Source organism: Salvelinus namaycush, chromosome 36 (assembly GCF_016432855.1).
Source record: "Salvelinus namaycush isolate Seneca chromosome 36, SaNama_1.0, whole genome shotgun sequence".
NCBI lineage: Eukaryota > Metazoa > Chordata > Actinopteri > Salmoniformes > Salmonidae > Salvelinus > Salvelinus namaycush.
The window spans coordinates 19,774,837-19,788,463 of NC_052342.1; the positions used below are offsets into that span (position 1 = coordinate 19,774,837).

At 42.2% G+C, this 13,627-nt stretch overlaps 1 protein-coding gene across 1 annotated transcript in view; it reads right to left on the bottom strand.

Annotated features, from left to right (window-relative positions):
* The window catches only part of LOC120030462 (IgGFc-binding protein-like), an 89,674-nt gene that overhangs the window by 36,762 nt on the left and 39,285 nt on the right, over positions 1–13,627 (bottom strand). The window contains exons 67-91 of the mRNA XM_038975877.1: positions 13,150–13,340; positions 12,870–13,008; positions 12,586–12,669; positions 12,203–12,393; positions 11,696–11,825; positions 10,518–10,762; positions 10,024–10,172; positions 9,534–9,662; positions 9,208–9,346; positions 8,697–8,916; positions 8,145–8,344; positions 7,877–8,015; positions 7,595–7,678; positions 7,212–7,402; positions 6,705–6,834; positions 4,554–4,798; positions 4,060–4,208; positions 3,668–3,796; positions 3,210–3,348; positions 2,768–2,909; positions 2,138–2,337; positions 1,868–2,006; positions 1,584–1,667; positions 1,201–1,391; positions 694–823 (exon numbers count right to left, since the gene is read on the bottom strand). Coding sequence (XP_038831805.1) covers positions 694–823; positions 1,201–1,391; positions 1,584–1,667; positions 1,868–2,006; positions 2,138–2,337; positions 2,768–2,909; positions 3,210–3,348; positions 3,668–3,796; positions 4,060–4,208; positions 4,554–4,798; positions 6,705–6,834; positions 7,212–7,402; positions 7,595–7,678; positions 7,877–8,015; positions 8,145–8,344; positions 8,697–8,916; positions 9,208–9,346; positions 9,534–9,662; positions 10,024–10,172; positions 10,518–10,762; positions 11,696–11,825; positions 12,203–12,393; positions 12,586–12,669; positions 12,870–13,008; positions 13,150–13,340 — 3,909 coding nt within the window. The remainder of the gene's footprint in view (positions 1–693; positions 824–1,200; positions 1,392–1,583; positions 1,668–1,867; positions 2,007–2,137; positions 2,338–2,767; positions 2,910–3,209; positions 3,349–3,667; positions 3,797–4,059; positions 4,209–4,553; positions 4,799–6,704; positions 6,835–7,211; positions 7,403–7,594; positions 7,679–7,876; positions 8,016–8,144; positions 8,345–8,696; positions 8,917–9,207; positions 9,347–9,533; positions 9,663–10,023; positions 10,173–10,517; positions 10,763–11,695; positions 11,826–12,202; positions 12,394–12,585; positions 12,670–12,869; positions 13,009–13,149; positions 13,341–13,627) is intronic.

Below are 13,627 nucleotides of genomic sequence, written 5' to 3' on the forward strand. Positions count from 1 at the left end.
TGGATGTTCCCATGGGTTTCACGATGGAACTCCTTACCAATATAATTGATTTGAAAAGCCTTTCATCTTTATATAAGTGATGATAACTGAGCTAATACAAGTTATGATAGCTGAGCTAATACAAGTTATAATAACTCAGCTAATACAAGTTATGACAACTGAGCTAATACAATAACTGAGCTCATACAAGAAATGCTATCTGATGAAAGAGAAGTTAAGATATCTCAGCTAATATAAGTTGTGATAACTTAGCAAACACATTTAATGACAACTGAGCCAAAACAAGTAAAGATAACGGAGCTAATACAAGTTATGATAGCTGAGCTAATACAAGTTATGAAAACTGGGGATGCAGGTAGGCTAGTGGTTAGATCGTTGGGCCAGTAACCGAAAGGTTGCTAGATTGAATCCCCGAGCTGACAAGGTAAAAGTCTGTCGTTCTTTCCCTGAACCCGCCGTCATTGTAAATAAAAATGTGTTCTTAAAAACCTCTTAAGTATTGACCCCTTTTTTTCAATTTTCGCCTAAAATGACATACCCAAATCTAACTGCCTGTAGCTCAGGCACTAGAGCAAGGATATGCATATTCTTGGTACCATTTGAAAGGAAATAATTTGATAAGTTTGATAACTGAGCTAATACAAGTTATGATAACTTTGCTAATACAATGTATTATAACTCAGCTAACAGTACCTTTAGGATAGCAGGCTCCGTTGCGACACTCCTCCGTGGGAGAGCAGGAGTTGTCCACACAGTCCAGGATGTAGTTTCCAGCACAACGACACAGCTTGGAGCAGCCGTCACCAAAGATGATCTCTCCTGGCTAAAAGGACAGAGACAGGGAGAGAGGAATTATTAACATGTTGTTTGCCAATTCAAAAAAAAATTGCAGTTTATTTGTGCATTCTGTGAACGTATGCGTGTGTTCCTTGAGTTGTTGGTCATTTTTAAAGTATATTTGTGATGTGCTGAGAGGAGTACTATCAATTTCCACAGGAGTGGACATTCTGGACAGTAAAAGTACCGTATCGTATGATATCGTATCATATTGTGTATCACATCGTATATCGTGTATCATATATCGTATGGTATGCCGTATGGTATATCATACACAATATTGTATATCACATTATATTGTGTCATTTTCTGTCACAAAGTACATTCTTAACCACAGACTAACAATCCCAGATGGTCTCGTACCTCATAGTAGTCACCTCCCTCCAGACAGCCACATGTTTCTATGGGGACACAGCGTCTGCCTTTGAACACAAAGCCTGGCTTACAGAAACACGCACTGATACAGGAGCCAGTGCAGTTGGTGGAGGGTTCCTTACAGCTGGGGATGCAGGCTGGGCCACACTCTATGTACTCAGCATTGGGAGGGCACGTCACTATTGGGGGAGAGAGGGAGAGGAGGATGGGGGGAGGCAAAGAAGAGAGGGTAAGGGGGTGGGGTGGAAGGGAGACAAGGGGTTAATATCAGGAATTATTGGGTTACCAATTAATTGATTTGTGCAAATACAGAAAGCCGTTTCTGATTCTGATCATAAGAATGAGAACAGATGATTGTCTGTTAATTTCACCTGGTGGTTTTGTGGTAGTAGGTTTGGGAGTAGTTGGTTTAGGTGTAGTTGGTATGGGAGTAGTTGGTTTGACTGTAGTTGGGGCTGAGGGACAGAGGGAGACAGCATGAGACATAAGAGAGAAAGATATTATAGCCAAGTCTCAGATCTCTTTGTGCTGTCTGGTCAACTCATATGGTCATATGGCCTGGTCACCTACCCTACCATCCAAGACGTCAGACGTCAAAACACCATTTTGAGTGTGTGTGGGTGTTTGTACGGACTGTTTATGTCAGGGGACTTACTTGTAGGGTAGCAGTCCAGCTCTCCTCCCTGGACCTTACACTCGTGCATTGGAGGACAATCAGAAGGATTGCAGGTGACGAAGGGAGCGTTACAATAACATTTCAGCTTACAGTCCTCCACGTACCACTCCTCACCAGGCTGGAGGGAGGGAGGGAAGGAGGAGAGATGGATGGAGAGACCATAGTTAATCAGTGGTTGGTTGCTGGTTGGTTACATACACGTCACACACACACACACAAAGTCCATCACCCGACACACAACACACTCACCTCGTAGTACTGTCCGTTGGTGTGTTTGCAGCCACAGGAGTTCTCTTTGACACACTTCCCGGCACTGAGGACGTAACCAGGGTCACACACACAGCCCTCTGAACAGGGAGCATCACACCCTGTGGAGGGTCTGGAGGCACAGGTGCGCTGGCAAGGGGCGGCACAGGGCACGTACTGACTGTTGGGGGGGCATGTCAGAGCTGGAGAGAAGGAGGGAAGAGGAGACATTAGGAGATAGGTCTACTTTAAAACATGACTGTCTCTTAATAATGACTTTGTTGATTATACGGAACAGTACTGTTAGAGTGTTTTGTTTGGTCTTTGATGTGCTAATAACAGCAGGGTCTTTGGTGAGTGAATGAATAATTATTATTATATGAATCACTACATTTTCCATCTTCATCATCAATATCCGTCTCTTGCTTGTTATTATCATGTATAACATGTATCTGTACCAGGGTCGGGGTCCATTCCATTTCAATTCCAGTCAATTCAGGAAGAACTTTGAAATACCAATTCCAATTCTCTTTAATGCTTTTCAGTGAGAGACACTTGGAATGAGAATTTGGTTAACTTTCTGAAATGACTGGAATTGAAATGGAATTGACCCCAACATTGATCTGTACTCACGGCAGAAGGTGCTGTTCCTCCAGGTTCCGATGGTGACTCCTCGGTCCTGACAGTCGTTGACATACGACTCGATGGACTCACACAGGATGGGTTGAGCACCATCCAGCTCGCACAGGTCAAACAGACAGTCCTTGAAGAAACTCTGAAATAGACACACATAAACATACGCATGTCTTCGACTTGCACACACAGCTTGGAGGTTTGGTTACTTAAGTGACAAAGGTGTTTGAATTGAATTAAATGAAGCGTATTTAAACATTTCTGCACTAAATATGTCTATATATTTACAAAATGTTTTTCTTGGGTGTGAGATTTCACACATTAAACAAACTTTTGTTTAATCTTAAAAACTAAATATGATATGACTCTATATACCGTACATTACAGTAATATCACACATTAGGTAAGACACTATATACCACACATTACGGTAGTTACTCACATTGGGGTTGACCTTTGGGTGACAGACAGCGAACGGTCCGTTCTTGTCCAGTAGCATGCCGCAGTAGCCAGAGCTCTCATACCTGTCCAGTTCATCATCAGTACAGCCTGGGATGGTGGTGTTGGGCTTCTTGTTACAACTGGAGTCAGAGACAGGGTGAATCAGTCATGTGTGTGTGTTTGTGTGTGTGAGTGCCTTGGTGTGTGTGCCTGTGTGTGTGTCTGTTTGTATGTGTGTGTGTGTGTGTGTGTGTGTGTGTGTGTGTGTGTGTGTGTGTGTGTGTGTGTGTGTGTGTGTGTGTTTGTGTGTGTGTGTGTGTGTGTGTGTGTGTGTGTGTGTGTGTGTGTGTGTGTGTGTGTGTGTGTGTGTTTGTGTGTGTGTGTGTGTGTGTGTGTGTGTGTGTGTGTGTGTGTGTGTGTGTGTGTGTGTGTGCGTGTGTAACTGGTGGCATGACTCACTTGGGATCTGTGACCCAGCTGTGTCCAAAGTCATTGGGGTTGGTGGTCAGAGACCCGTCGGGTTTCCTGAAGTCATCATTGGAGTTTCCGTTGTAGTCTCCACACAGTCCACACAGCTTGTCCTTATAGCTAAATACACAAGAGCAAATAGACCGATGAGTCAAGCATTTTTTCTAGAATTTTAATGACAACATTATAAAATAAAAATATTACAATGTGAGAACTTTCTATTTGTTTTTTATTTTTTATGTTGTGTTTATATGGTTATTTTCATGGTACATCATGTCGGGGTCACCAAATCTCTCTCTCTCTCTCTCTCTCGCTCTCTCTCTGTGTGTGTGTGTGTGTGTGTGTGTTCTCTTCAGTGTGTGTATGAAGCAGTTTTGACTCACTCCTTGATGACCTTGATGTCCATGTAGTGGTTTCCGTCATATCGTACGGTCACACCAAAGTCCATGGCTACAGTGTAGTGTTTACCAGACTTCAAAACAGACACGCCTGTAGCTGGGCTCAGTGGGATGTTCACATTGATACCATTCAACTAGGAGGAGAAGAGGACACACACATGTGTTAGTGAGGTACACTTAATTTTAATGTTTTTTAGCTTCCTCTTTATAAGCTGTTCTGTGTCTGTGTTTTGTATGAATTGTATGCATTTAATGCTGCTCAGGAATGTCCCTTCGGTGACAATAAAGATTCGTAGAATACAATGACAAACTGATCTTGACTGTGTATGTTACTGTATATTGAATGTGTACATGCAGGGCTCTGCATTTTATCACTATTTCTTTCCATTGTTACGTTTTTAAACATTTTCAATCGTCTTCCTCATCTCTTTTTCTCTCTACCCCAACCCTATCCCTCCACCAATCCCTCTCTCTCTCACCTGCACGGTGCCTCCCTTCAAGATGGAGATCTTCACCCCACGCACGTACACATGCACAGCCTTCAGGTAGGAGATGGTTGGTTTGTTGAAGCGGTTCTCGTTGTCAGCATGCACCTCGTAGTGAGGCACTGACGTGTGGTTACAGGGCTCTGACATCAGGTAGCTGCAGTTCCCCATGAAGTTGTACTTCTTCTTGTCGAAGGTGGTGTAGTGAGGGTCACCAGATGCGATACAGGTAGAGGTGTCTGGGGGGAATAGTGATTATAAAGTTGGGAGTTAAATTAGTAATTGGCTGGTGGAAATAATACTGACTCAGTGTTCACATAGTTGGGTTATTTTTTTCACCAAATGATGCCTGACAAAATGTAAATAGTGTTTTCCAAGCCGCACATAATAGATGTATACTGTAAATAAGGCTGTTTGTTTGCATAGCTAGGAATCAAACTCTAGGAACGATCCACTTTACTGTAGGTTGGATGTTCCCATGGGTTTCACGATGGAACTCCTTACCAATATAATTGATTTGAAAAGCCTTTCATCTTTATATAAGTGATGATAACTGAGCTAATACAAGTTATGATAACTGAGCTAATACAAGTTATGATAACTGAGCTAATACAAGTTATAATAACTCAGCTAATACAAGTTATGACAACTGAGCTAATACAATAACTGAGCTAATACAAGATATGCTATCTGATGAAAGAGAAGTTAAGATATCTCAGCTAATATAAGTTGTGATAACTTAGCAAACACATTTAATGACAACTGAGCCAATACAAGTAAAGATAACGGAGCTAATACAAGTTATGATAACTGAGCTAATACAAGATCTGATAAATTAGCTAATACAAGTTATGATATCTGAGCTAAGACAAGATCTGATAAATTAGCTAATACAAGTTATGATAACTGAGCTAATACAAGTTATGATAGCTGAGCTAATACAAGTTATGATAACTGAGCTAATACAAGTTATAATAACTGAGCTAAGACAAGATCTGATAAATTAGCTAATACAAGTTATGATAACTGAGCTAATACAAGTTATGAAAACTGAGCTAATACAAGTTATGATAACTGAGCTAATACAAGTTATGATAACTGGGCTAATACAAGTTATGATAACTGAGCTAATACAAGTTATGATAACTGAGCTAATACAAGTTATGAAAACTGGGGCTGCAGGTAGCCTATTGTTTAGATCGTTGGGCCAGTAACCGAAAGGTTGCTAGATTGAATCCCCGAGCTGACAAGGTAAAAGTCTGTCGTTCTTTACCTGAACAAGGCAGTTAACCCGCCGTCATTGTAAATAAAAATGTGTTCTTAAAAACCTCTTAAGTATTGACCCCTTTTTTTCAATTTTCGCCTAAAATGACATACCAAAATCTAACTGCCTGTAGCTCAGGCACTAAAGCAAGGAAATGCATATTCTTGGTACCATTTGAAAGGAAATACTTTGAAGTTTGTGGAAATGTGAAAGGAATGTAGGAGAAGATAACACATTAGATCAGGTAAAAGATAATACAAAGAAAAAACCAACATTTTTTTTGTATTTTTTTGTACCATCATGTTTGAAATGCAAGAGAAAGGCCATAATGTATTATTCCAGCCCAGCTGCAATTTAGATGTTGGCCACTTGATGGCAGCAGTGTATGTGCAACGTTTCAGACTGATCCAATGAACCATTGCATTTCTTTTCAAAATTTTGTATCAAGACTGTCCAAATGTGCCTATTTTGTTATTTAATAACTTTTCATGTTCAAAACTGTGCACTCTCCTCAAACAATAGCATGGTATTCTTTCACTGTAATAGCTACTGTAAATTGGACAGTGCAGTTAGATGAACAAGAATTTAAGCTTTCTGCCAATGTCAGATATGTCTATGTCCTGGGAAATGTTCTTGCTACTTACAACCTCATGCTTATCGCATTAACCTCCGTTTGCTTGGTGGTGACCCATCAGTCCTGAAGAAGTTTTAACTGACTTGCCTAGTTCAATAAAGGTCAAATAAAAACTCAGCTAATTCAAGTTCTTATAAATGAGCTATTACAAGTTATGATAACTAAGCTAATACAAGTTTGATAACTGAGCTAATACAAGTTATGATAACTTTGCTAATACAATGTATTATAACTCAGCTAACAGTACCTTTAGGATAGCAGGCTCCGTTGCGACACTCCTCCGTGGGAGAGCAGGAGTTGTCCACACAGTCCAGGATGTAGTTTCCAGCACAACGACACAGCTTGGAGCAGCCGTCACCAAAGATGATCTCTCCTGGCTAAAAGGACAGAGACAGGGAGAGAGGAGATATTAACATGTTGTTTGCCAATTCAAAAAAAAATTGCAGTTTATTTGTGCATTCTGTGAACGTATGCGTGTGTTCCTTGAGTTGTTGGTCATTTTTAAAGTATATTTGTGATGTGCTGAGAGGAGTACTATCAATTTCCACAGGAGTGGACATTCTGGACAATAAAAGTACCGTTTCGTATGATATCGTATCATATTGTGTATCACATCGTATATCGTGTATCATATATCGTATGGTATGCCGTATAGTATATCATACACAATATTGTATATCACATTATATTGTGTCATTTTCTGTCACAAAGTACATTCTTAACCACAGACTAACAATCCCAGATGGTCTCGTACCTCATAGTAGTCACCTCCCTCCAGACAGCCACATGTTTCTATGGGGACACAGCGTCTGCCTTTGAACACAAAGCCTGGCTTACAGAAACACGCACTGATACAGGAGCCAGTGCAGTTGGTGGAGGGTTCCTTACAGCTGGGGATGCAGGCTGGGCCACACTCTATGTACTCAGCATTGGGAGGGCACGTCACTATTGGGGGAGAGAGGGAGAGGAGGATGGGGGGAGGCAAAGAAGAGAGGGTAAGGGGGTGGGGTGGAAGGGAGACAAGGGGTTAATATCAGGAATTATTGGGTTACCAATTAATTGATTTGTGCAAATACAGAAAGCCGTTTCTGATTCTGATCGTAAGAATGAGAACAGATGATTGTCTGTTAATTTCACCGGGTGGTTTTGTGGTAGTAGGTTTGGGAGTAGTTGGTTTAGGTGTAGTTGGTATGGGAGTAGTTGGTTTGACTGTAGTTGGGGCTGAGGGACAGAGGGAGACAGCATGAGACATAAGAGAGAAAGATATTATAGCCAAGTCTCAGATCTGTTTGTGCTGTCTGGTCAACTCATATGGTCACAGCCTAGTCACCTACCCTACCATCCAAGACGTCAGACGTCAAAACACCATTTTGAGTGTGTGTGGGTGTTTGTACGGACTGTTTATGTCAGGGGACTTACTTGTAGGGTAGCAGTCCAGCTCTCCTCCCTGGACCTTACACTCGTGCATTGGAGGGCAATCAGAAGGATTGCAGGTGACGAAGGGAGCGTTACAATAACATTTCAGCTTACAGTCCTCCACGTACCACTCCTCACCAGGCTGGAGGGAGGGAGGGAAGGAGGAGAGATGGATGGAGAGACAATAGTTAATCAGTGGTTGGTTGCTGGTTGGTTACATACACGTCACACACACACACAAAGTCCATCACCCGACACACAACACACTCACCTCGTAGTACTGTCCGTTGGTGTCTTTGCAGCCACAGGAGTTCTCTTTGACACACTTCCCGGCACTGAGGACGTAACCAGGGTCACACACACAGCCCTCTGAACAGGGAGCATCACACCCTGTGGAGGGTCTGGAGGCACAGGTGCGCTGGCAAGGGGCGGCACAGGGCACATACTGACTGTTGGGGGGGCATGTCAGAGCTGGAGAGAAGGAGGGAAGAGGAGACATTAGGAGATAGGTCTACTTTAAAACATGACTGTCTCTTAATAATGACTTTGTTGATTATACGGAACAGTACTGTTAGAGTGTTTTGTTTGGTCTTTGATGTGCTAATAACAGCAGGGTCTTTGGTGAGTGAATGAATAATTATTATTATATGAATCACTACATTTTCCATCTTCATCATCAATATCCGTCTCTTGCTTGTTATTATCATGTATAACATGTATCTGTACCAGGGTCGGGGTCCATTCCATTTCAATTCCAGTCAATTCAGGAAGAACTTTGAAATACCAATTCCAATTCTCTTTAATGCTTTTCAGTGAGAGACACTTGGAATGAGAATTTGGTTAACTTTCTGAAATGACTGGAATTGAAATGGAATTGACCCCAACATTGATCTGTACTCACGGCAGAAGGTGCTGTTCCTCCAGGTTCCGATGGTGACTCCTCGGTCCTGACAGTCGTTGACATACGACTCGATGGACTCACACAGGATGGGTTGAGCACCATCCAGCTCGCACAGGTCAAACAGACAGTCCTTGAAGAAACTCTGAAATAGACACACATAAACATACGCATGTCTTCGACTTGCACACACAGCTTGGAGGTTTGGTGACAAAGGTGTTTGAATTGAATTAAATGAAGCGTATTTAAACATTTCTGCACTAAATATGTCTATAAATTTACAAAATGTTTTTCTTGGGTGTGAGATTTCACACATTAAACAAACTTTTGTTTAATCTTAAAAACTAAATATGATATGACTCTATATACCGTACATTACAGTAATATCACACATTAGGTAAGACACTATATACCACACATTACGGTAGTTACTCACATTGGGGTTGACCTTGGGGTGACAGACAGCGAACGGTCCGTTCTTGTCCAGTAGCATGCCGCAGTAGCCAGAGCTCTCATACCTGTCCAGTTCATCATCAGTACAGCCTGGGATGGTGGTGTTGGGCTTCTTGTTACAACTGGAGTCAGAGACAGGGTGAATCAGTCATGTGTGTGTGTGTGTGTGTGTGTGTGTGTGTGTGTGTGTGTGTGTGTGTGTGTGTGTGTGTGTGTGTGTGTGTGTGTGTGTGTGTGTGTGTGTGTGTGTGTGTGTGTGTGTGTGTGTGTGTGTGTGTGTGTGCGTGTGTAACTGGTGGCATGACTCACTTGGGATCTGTGACCCAGCTGTGTCCAAAGTCATTGGGGTTGGTGGTCAGAGAACCGTCGGGTTTCCTGAAGTCATCGTTGGAGTTTCCGTTGTAGTCTCCACACAGTCCACACAGCTTGTCCTTATAGCTAAATACACAGGAGCAAATAGACCGATGAGTCAAGCATTTTTTCTAGAATTTTAATGACAACATTATAAAATAAAAATATTACAATGTGAGAACTTTCTATTTGTTTTTTATTTTTTATGTTGTGTTTATATGGTTATTTTTATGGTACATCATGTCGGGGTCACCAAATCTCTCTCTCTCTCTCTCTCTCTCTCTCTCTCTCTCTCTCTCTGTGTGTGTGTGTGTGTGTGTGTGTGTGTGTGTGTGTGTGTGTGTGTGTGTGTGTGTGTGTGTGTGTGTGTGTGTGTGTGTGTGTGTGTGTGTGTGTGTGTGTGTGTGTGTGTTCTCTTCAGTGTGTGTATGAAGCAGTTTTGACTCACTCCTTGATGACCTTGATGTCCATGTAGTGGTTTCCGTCATATCGTACGGTCACACCAAAGTCCATGGCTACAGTGTAGTGTTTACCAGACTTCAGAACAGACACGCCTGTAGCTGGGGTCAGTGGGATGTTCACATTGATACCATTCAACTAGGAGGAGAAGAGGACACACACATGTGTTAGTGAGGTACACTTCATTTTAATGTGTTTTAGCTTCCTCTTTATAAGCTGTTCTGTGTCTGTGTTTTGTATGAATTTTATGCATTTAATGCTGCTCAGGAATTTCCCTTCGGTGACAATAAAGATTTGTTGAATACAATGACAAACTGATCTTGACTGTGTATGTTACTGTATATTGAATGTGTACATGCAGGGCTCTGCATTTTATCACTATTTCTTTCCATTGTTACGTTTTTAAACATTTTCAATCGTCTTCCTCATCTCTTTTTCTCTCTACCCCAACCCTATCCCTCCACCAATCCCTCTCTCTCTCACCTGCACGGTGCCTCCCTTCAAGATGGAGATCTTCACCCCACGCACGTACACATGCACAGCCTTCAGGTAGGAGATGGTTGGTTTGTTGAAGCGGTTCTCGTTGTCAGCATGCACCTCGTAGTGAGGCACTGACGTGTGGTTACAGGGCTCTGACATCAGGTAGCTGCAGTTCCCCATGAAGTTGTACTTCTTCTTGTCGAAGGTGGTGTAGTGAGGGTCACCAGATGCGATACAGGTAGAGGTGTCTGGGGGGAATAGTGATTATAAAGTTGGGAGTTAAATTAGTAATTGGCTGGTGGAAATAATACTGACTCAGTGTTCACATAGGTGGGTTATTTTCTTCACCAAATGATGCCTGACAAAATGTAAATAGTGTTTTCCAAGCCGCACATAATAGATGTATACTGTAAATAAGGCTGTTTGTTTGCATAGCTAGGAATCAAACTCTAGGAATGATCCACTTTACTGTAGGTTGGATGTTCCCATGGGTTTCACGATGGAACTCCTTACCAATATAATTGATTTGAAAAGCCTTTCATCTTTATATAAGTGATGATAACTGAGCTAATACAAGTTATGATAGCTGAGCTAATACAAGTTATAATAACTCAGCTAATACAAGTTATGACAACTGAGCTAATACAATAACTGAGCTCATACAAGAAATGCTATCTGATGAAAGAGAAGTTAAGATATCTCAGCTAATATAAGTTGTGATAACTTAGCAAACACATTTAATGACAACTGAGCCAATACAAGTAAAGATAACGGAGCTAATACAAGTTATGATAGCTGAGCTAATACAAGTTATGAAAACTGGGGATGCAGGTAGGCTAGTGGTTAGATCGTTGGGCCAGTAACCGAAAGGTTGCTAGATTGAATCCCCGAGCTGACAAGGTAAAAGTCTGTCGTTCTTTCCCTGAACAAGGCAGTTAACCCGCCGTCATTGTAAATAAAAATGTGTTCTTAAAAACCTCTTAAGTATTGACCCCTTTTTTTCAATTTTCGCCTAAAATGACATACCCAAATCTAACTGCCTGTAGCTCAGGCACTAGAGCAAGGATATGCATATTCTTGGTACCATTTGAAAGGAAATAATTTGATAAGTTTGATAACTGAGCTAATACAAGTTATGATAACTTTGCTAATACAATGTATTATAACTCAGCTAACAGTACCTTTAGGATAGCAGGCTCCGTTGCGACACTCCTCCGTGGGAGAGCAGGAGTTGTCCACACAGTCCAGGATGTAGTTTCCAGCACAACGACACAGCTTGGAGCAGCCGTCACCAAAGATGATCTCTCCTGGCTAAAAGGACAGAGACAGGGAGAGAGGAATTATTAACATGTTGTTTGCCAATTCAAAAAAAAATTGCAGTTTATTTGTGCATTCTGTGAACGTATGCGTGTGTTCCTTGAGTTGTTGGTCATTTTTAAAGTATATTTGTGATGTGCTGAGAGGAGTACTATCAATTTCCACAGGAGTGGACATTCTGGACAGTAAAAGTACCGTATCGTATGATATCGTATCATATTGTGTATCACATCGTATATCGTGTATCATATATCGTATGGTATGCCGTATGGTATATCATACACAATATTGTATATCACATTATATTGTGTCATTTTCTGTCACAAAGTACATTCTTAACCACAGACTAACAATCCCAGATGGTCTCGTACCTCATAGTAGTCACCTCCCTCCAGACAGCCACATGTTTCTATGGGGACACAGCGTCTGCCTTTGAACACAAAGCCTGGCTTACAGAAACACGCACTGATACAGGAGCCAGTGCAGTTGGTGGAGGGTTCCTTACAGCTGGGGATGCAGGCTGGGCCACACTCTATGTACTCAGCATTGGGAGGGCACGTCACTATTGGGGGAGAGAGGGAGAGGAGGATGGGGGGAGGCAAAGAAGAGAGGGTAAGGGGGTGGGGTGGAAGGGAGACAAGGGGTTAATATCAGGAATTATTGGGTTACCAATTAATTGATTTGTGCAAATACAGAAAGCCGTTTCTGATTCTGATCATAAGAATGAGAACAGATGATTGTCTGTTAATTTCACCTGGTGGTTTTGTGGTAGTAGGTTTGGGAGTAGTTGGTTTAGGTGTAGTTGGTATGGGAGTAGTTGGTTTGACTGTAGTTGGGGCTGAGGGACAGAGGGAGACAGCATGAGACATAAGAGAGAAAGATATTATAGCCAAGTCTCAGATCTCTTTGTGCTGTCTGGTCAACTCATATGGTCATATGGCCTGGTCACCTACCCTACCATCCAAGACGTCAGACGTCAAAACACCATTTTGAGTGTGTGTGGGTGTTTGTACGGACTGTTTATGTCAGGGGACTTACTTGTAGGGTAGCAGTCCAGCTCTCCTCCCTGGACCTTACACTCGTGCATTGGAGGACAATCAGAAGGATTGCAGGTGACGAAGGGAGCGTTACAATAACATTTCAGCTTACAGTCCTCCACGTACCACTCCTCACCAGGCTGGAGGGAGGGAGGGAAGGAGGAGAGATGGATGGAGAGACCATAGTTAATCAGTGGTTGGTTGCTGGTTGGTTACATACACGTCACACACACACACACAAAGTCCATCACCCGACACACAACACACTCACCTCGTAGTACTGTCCGTTGGTGTCGTTTGCAGCCACAGGAGTTCTCTTTGACACACTTCCCGGCACTGAGGACGTAACCAGGGTCACACACACAGCCCTCTGAACAGGGAGCATCACACCCTGTGGAGGGTCTGGAGGCACAGGTGCGCTGGCAAGGGGCGGCACAGGGCACGTACTGACTGTTGGGGGGGCATGTCAGAGCTGGAGAGAAGGAGGGAAGAGGAGACATTAGGAGATAGGTCTACTTTAAAACATGACTGTCTCTTAATAATGACTTTGTTGATTATACGGAACAGTACTGTTAGAGTGTTTTGTTTGGTCTTTGATGTGCTAATAACAGCAGGGTCTTTGGTGAGTGAATGAATAATTATTATTATATGAATCACTACATTTTCCATCTTCATCATCAATATCCGTCTCTTGCTTGTTATTATCATGTATAACATGTATCTGTACCAGGGTCGGGGTCCATTCCATTTCAATTCCAG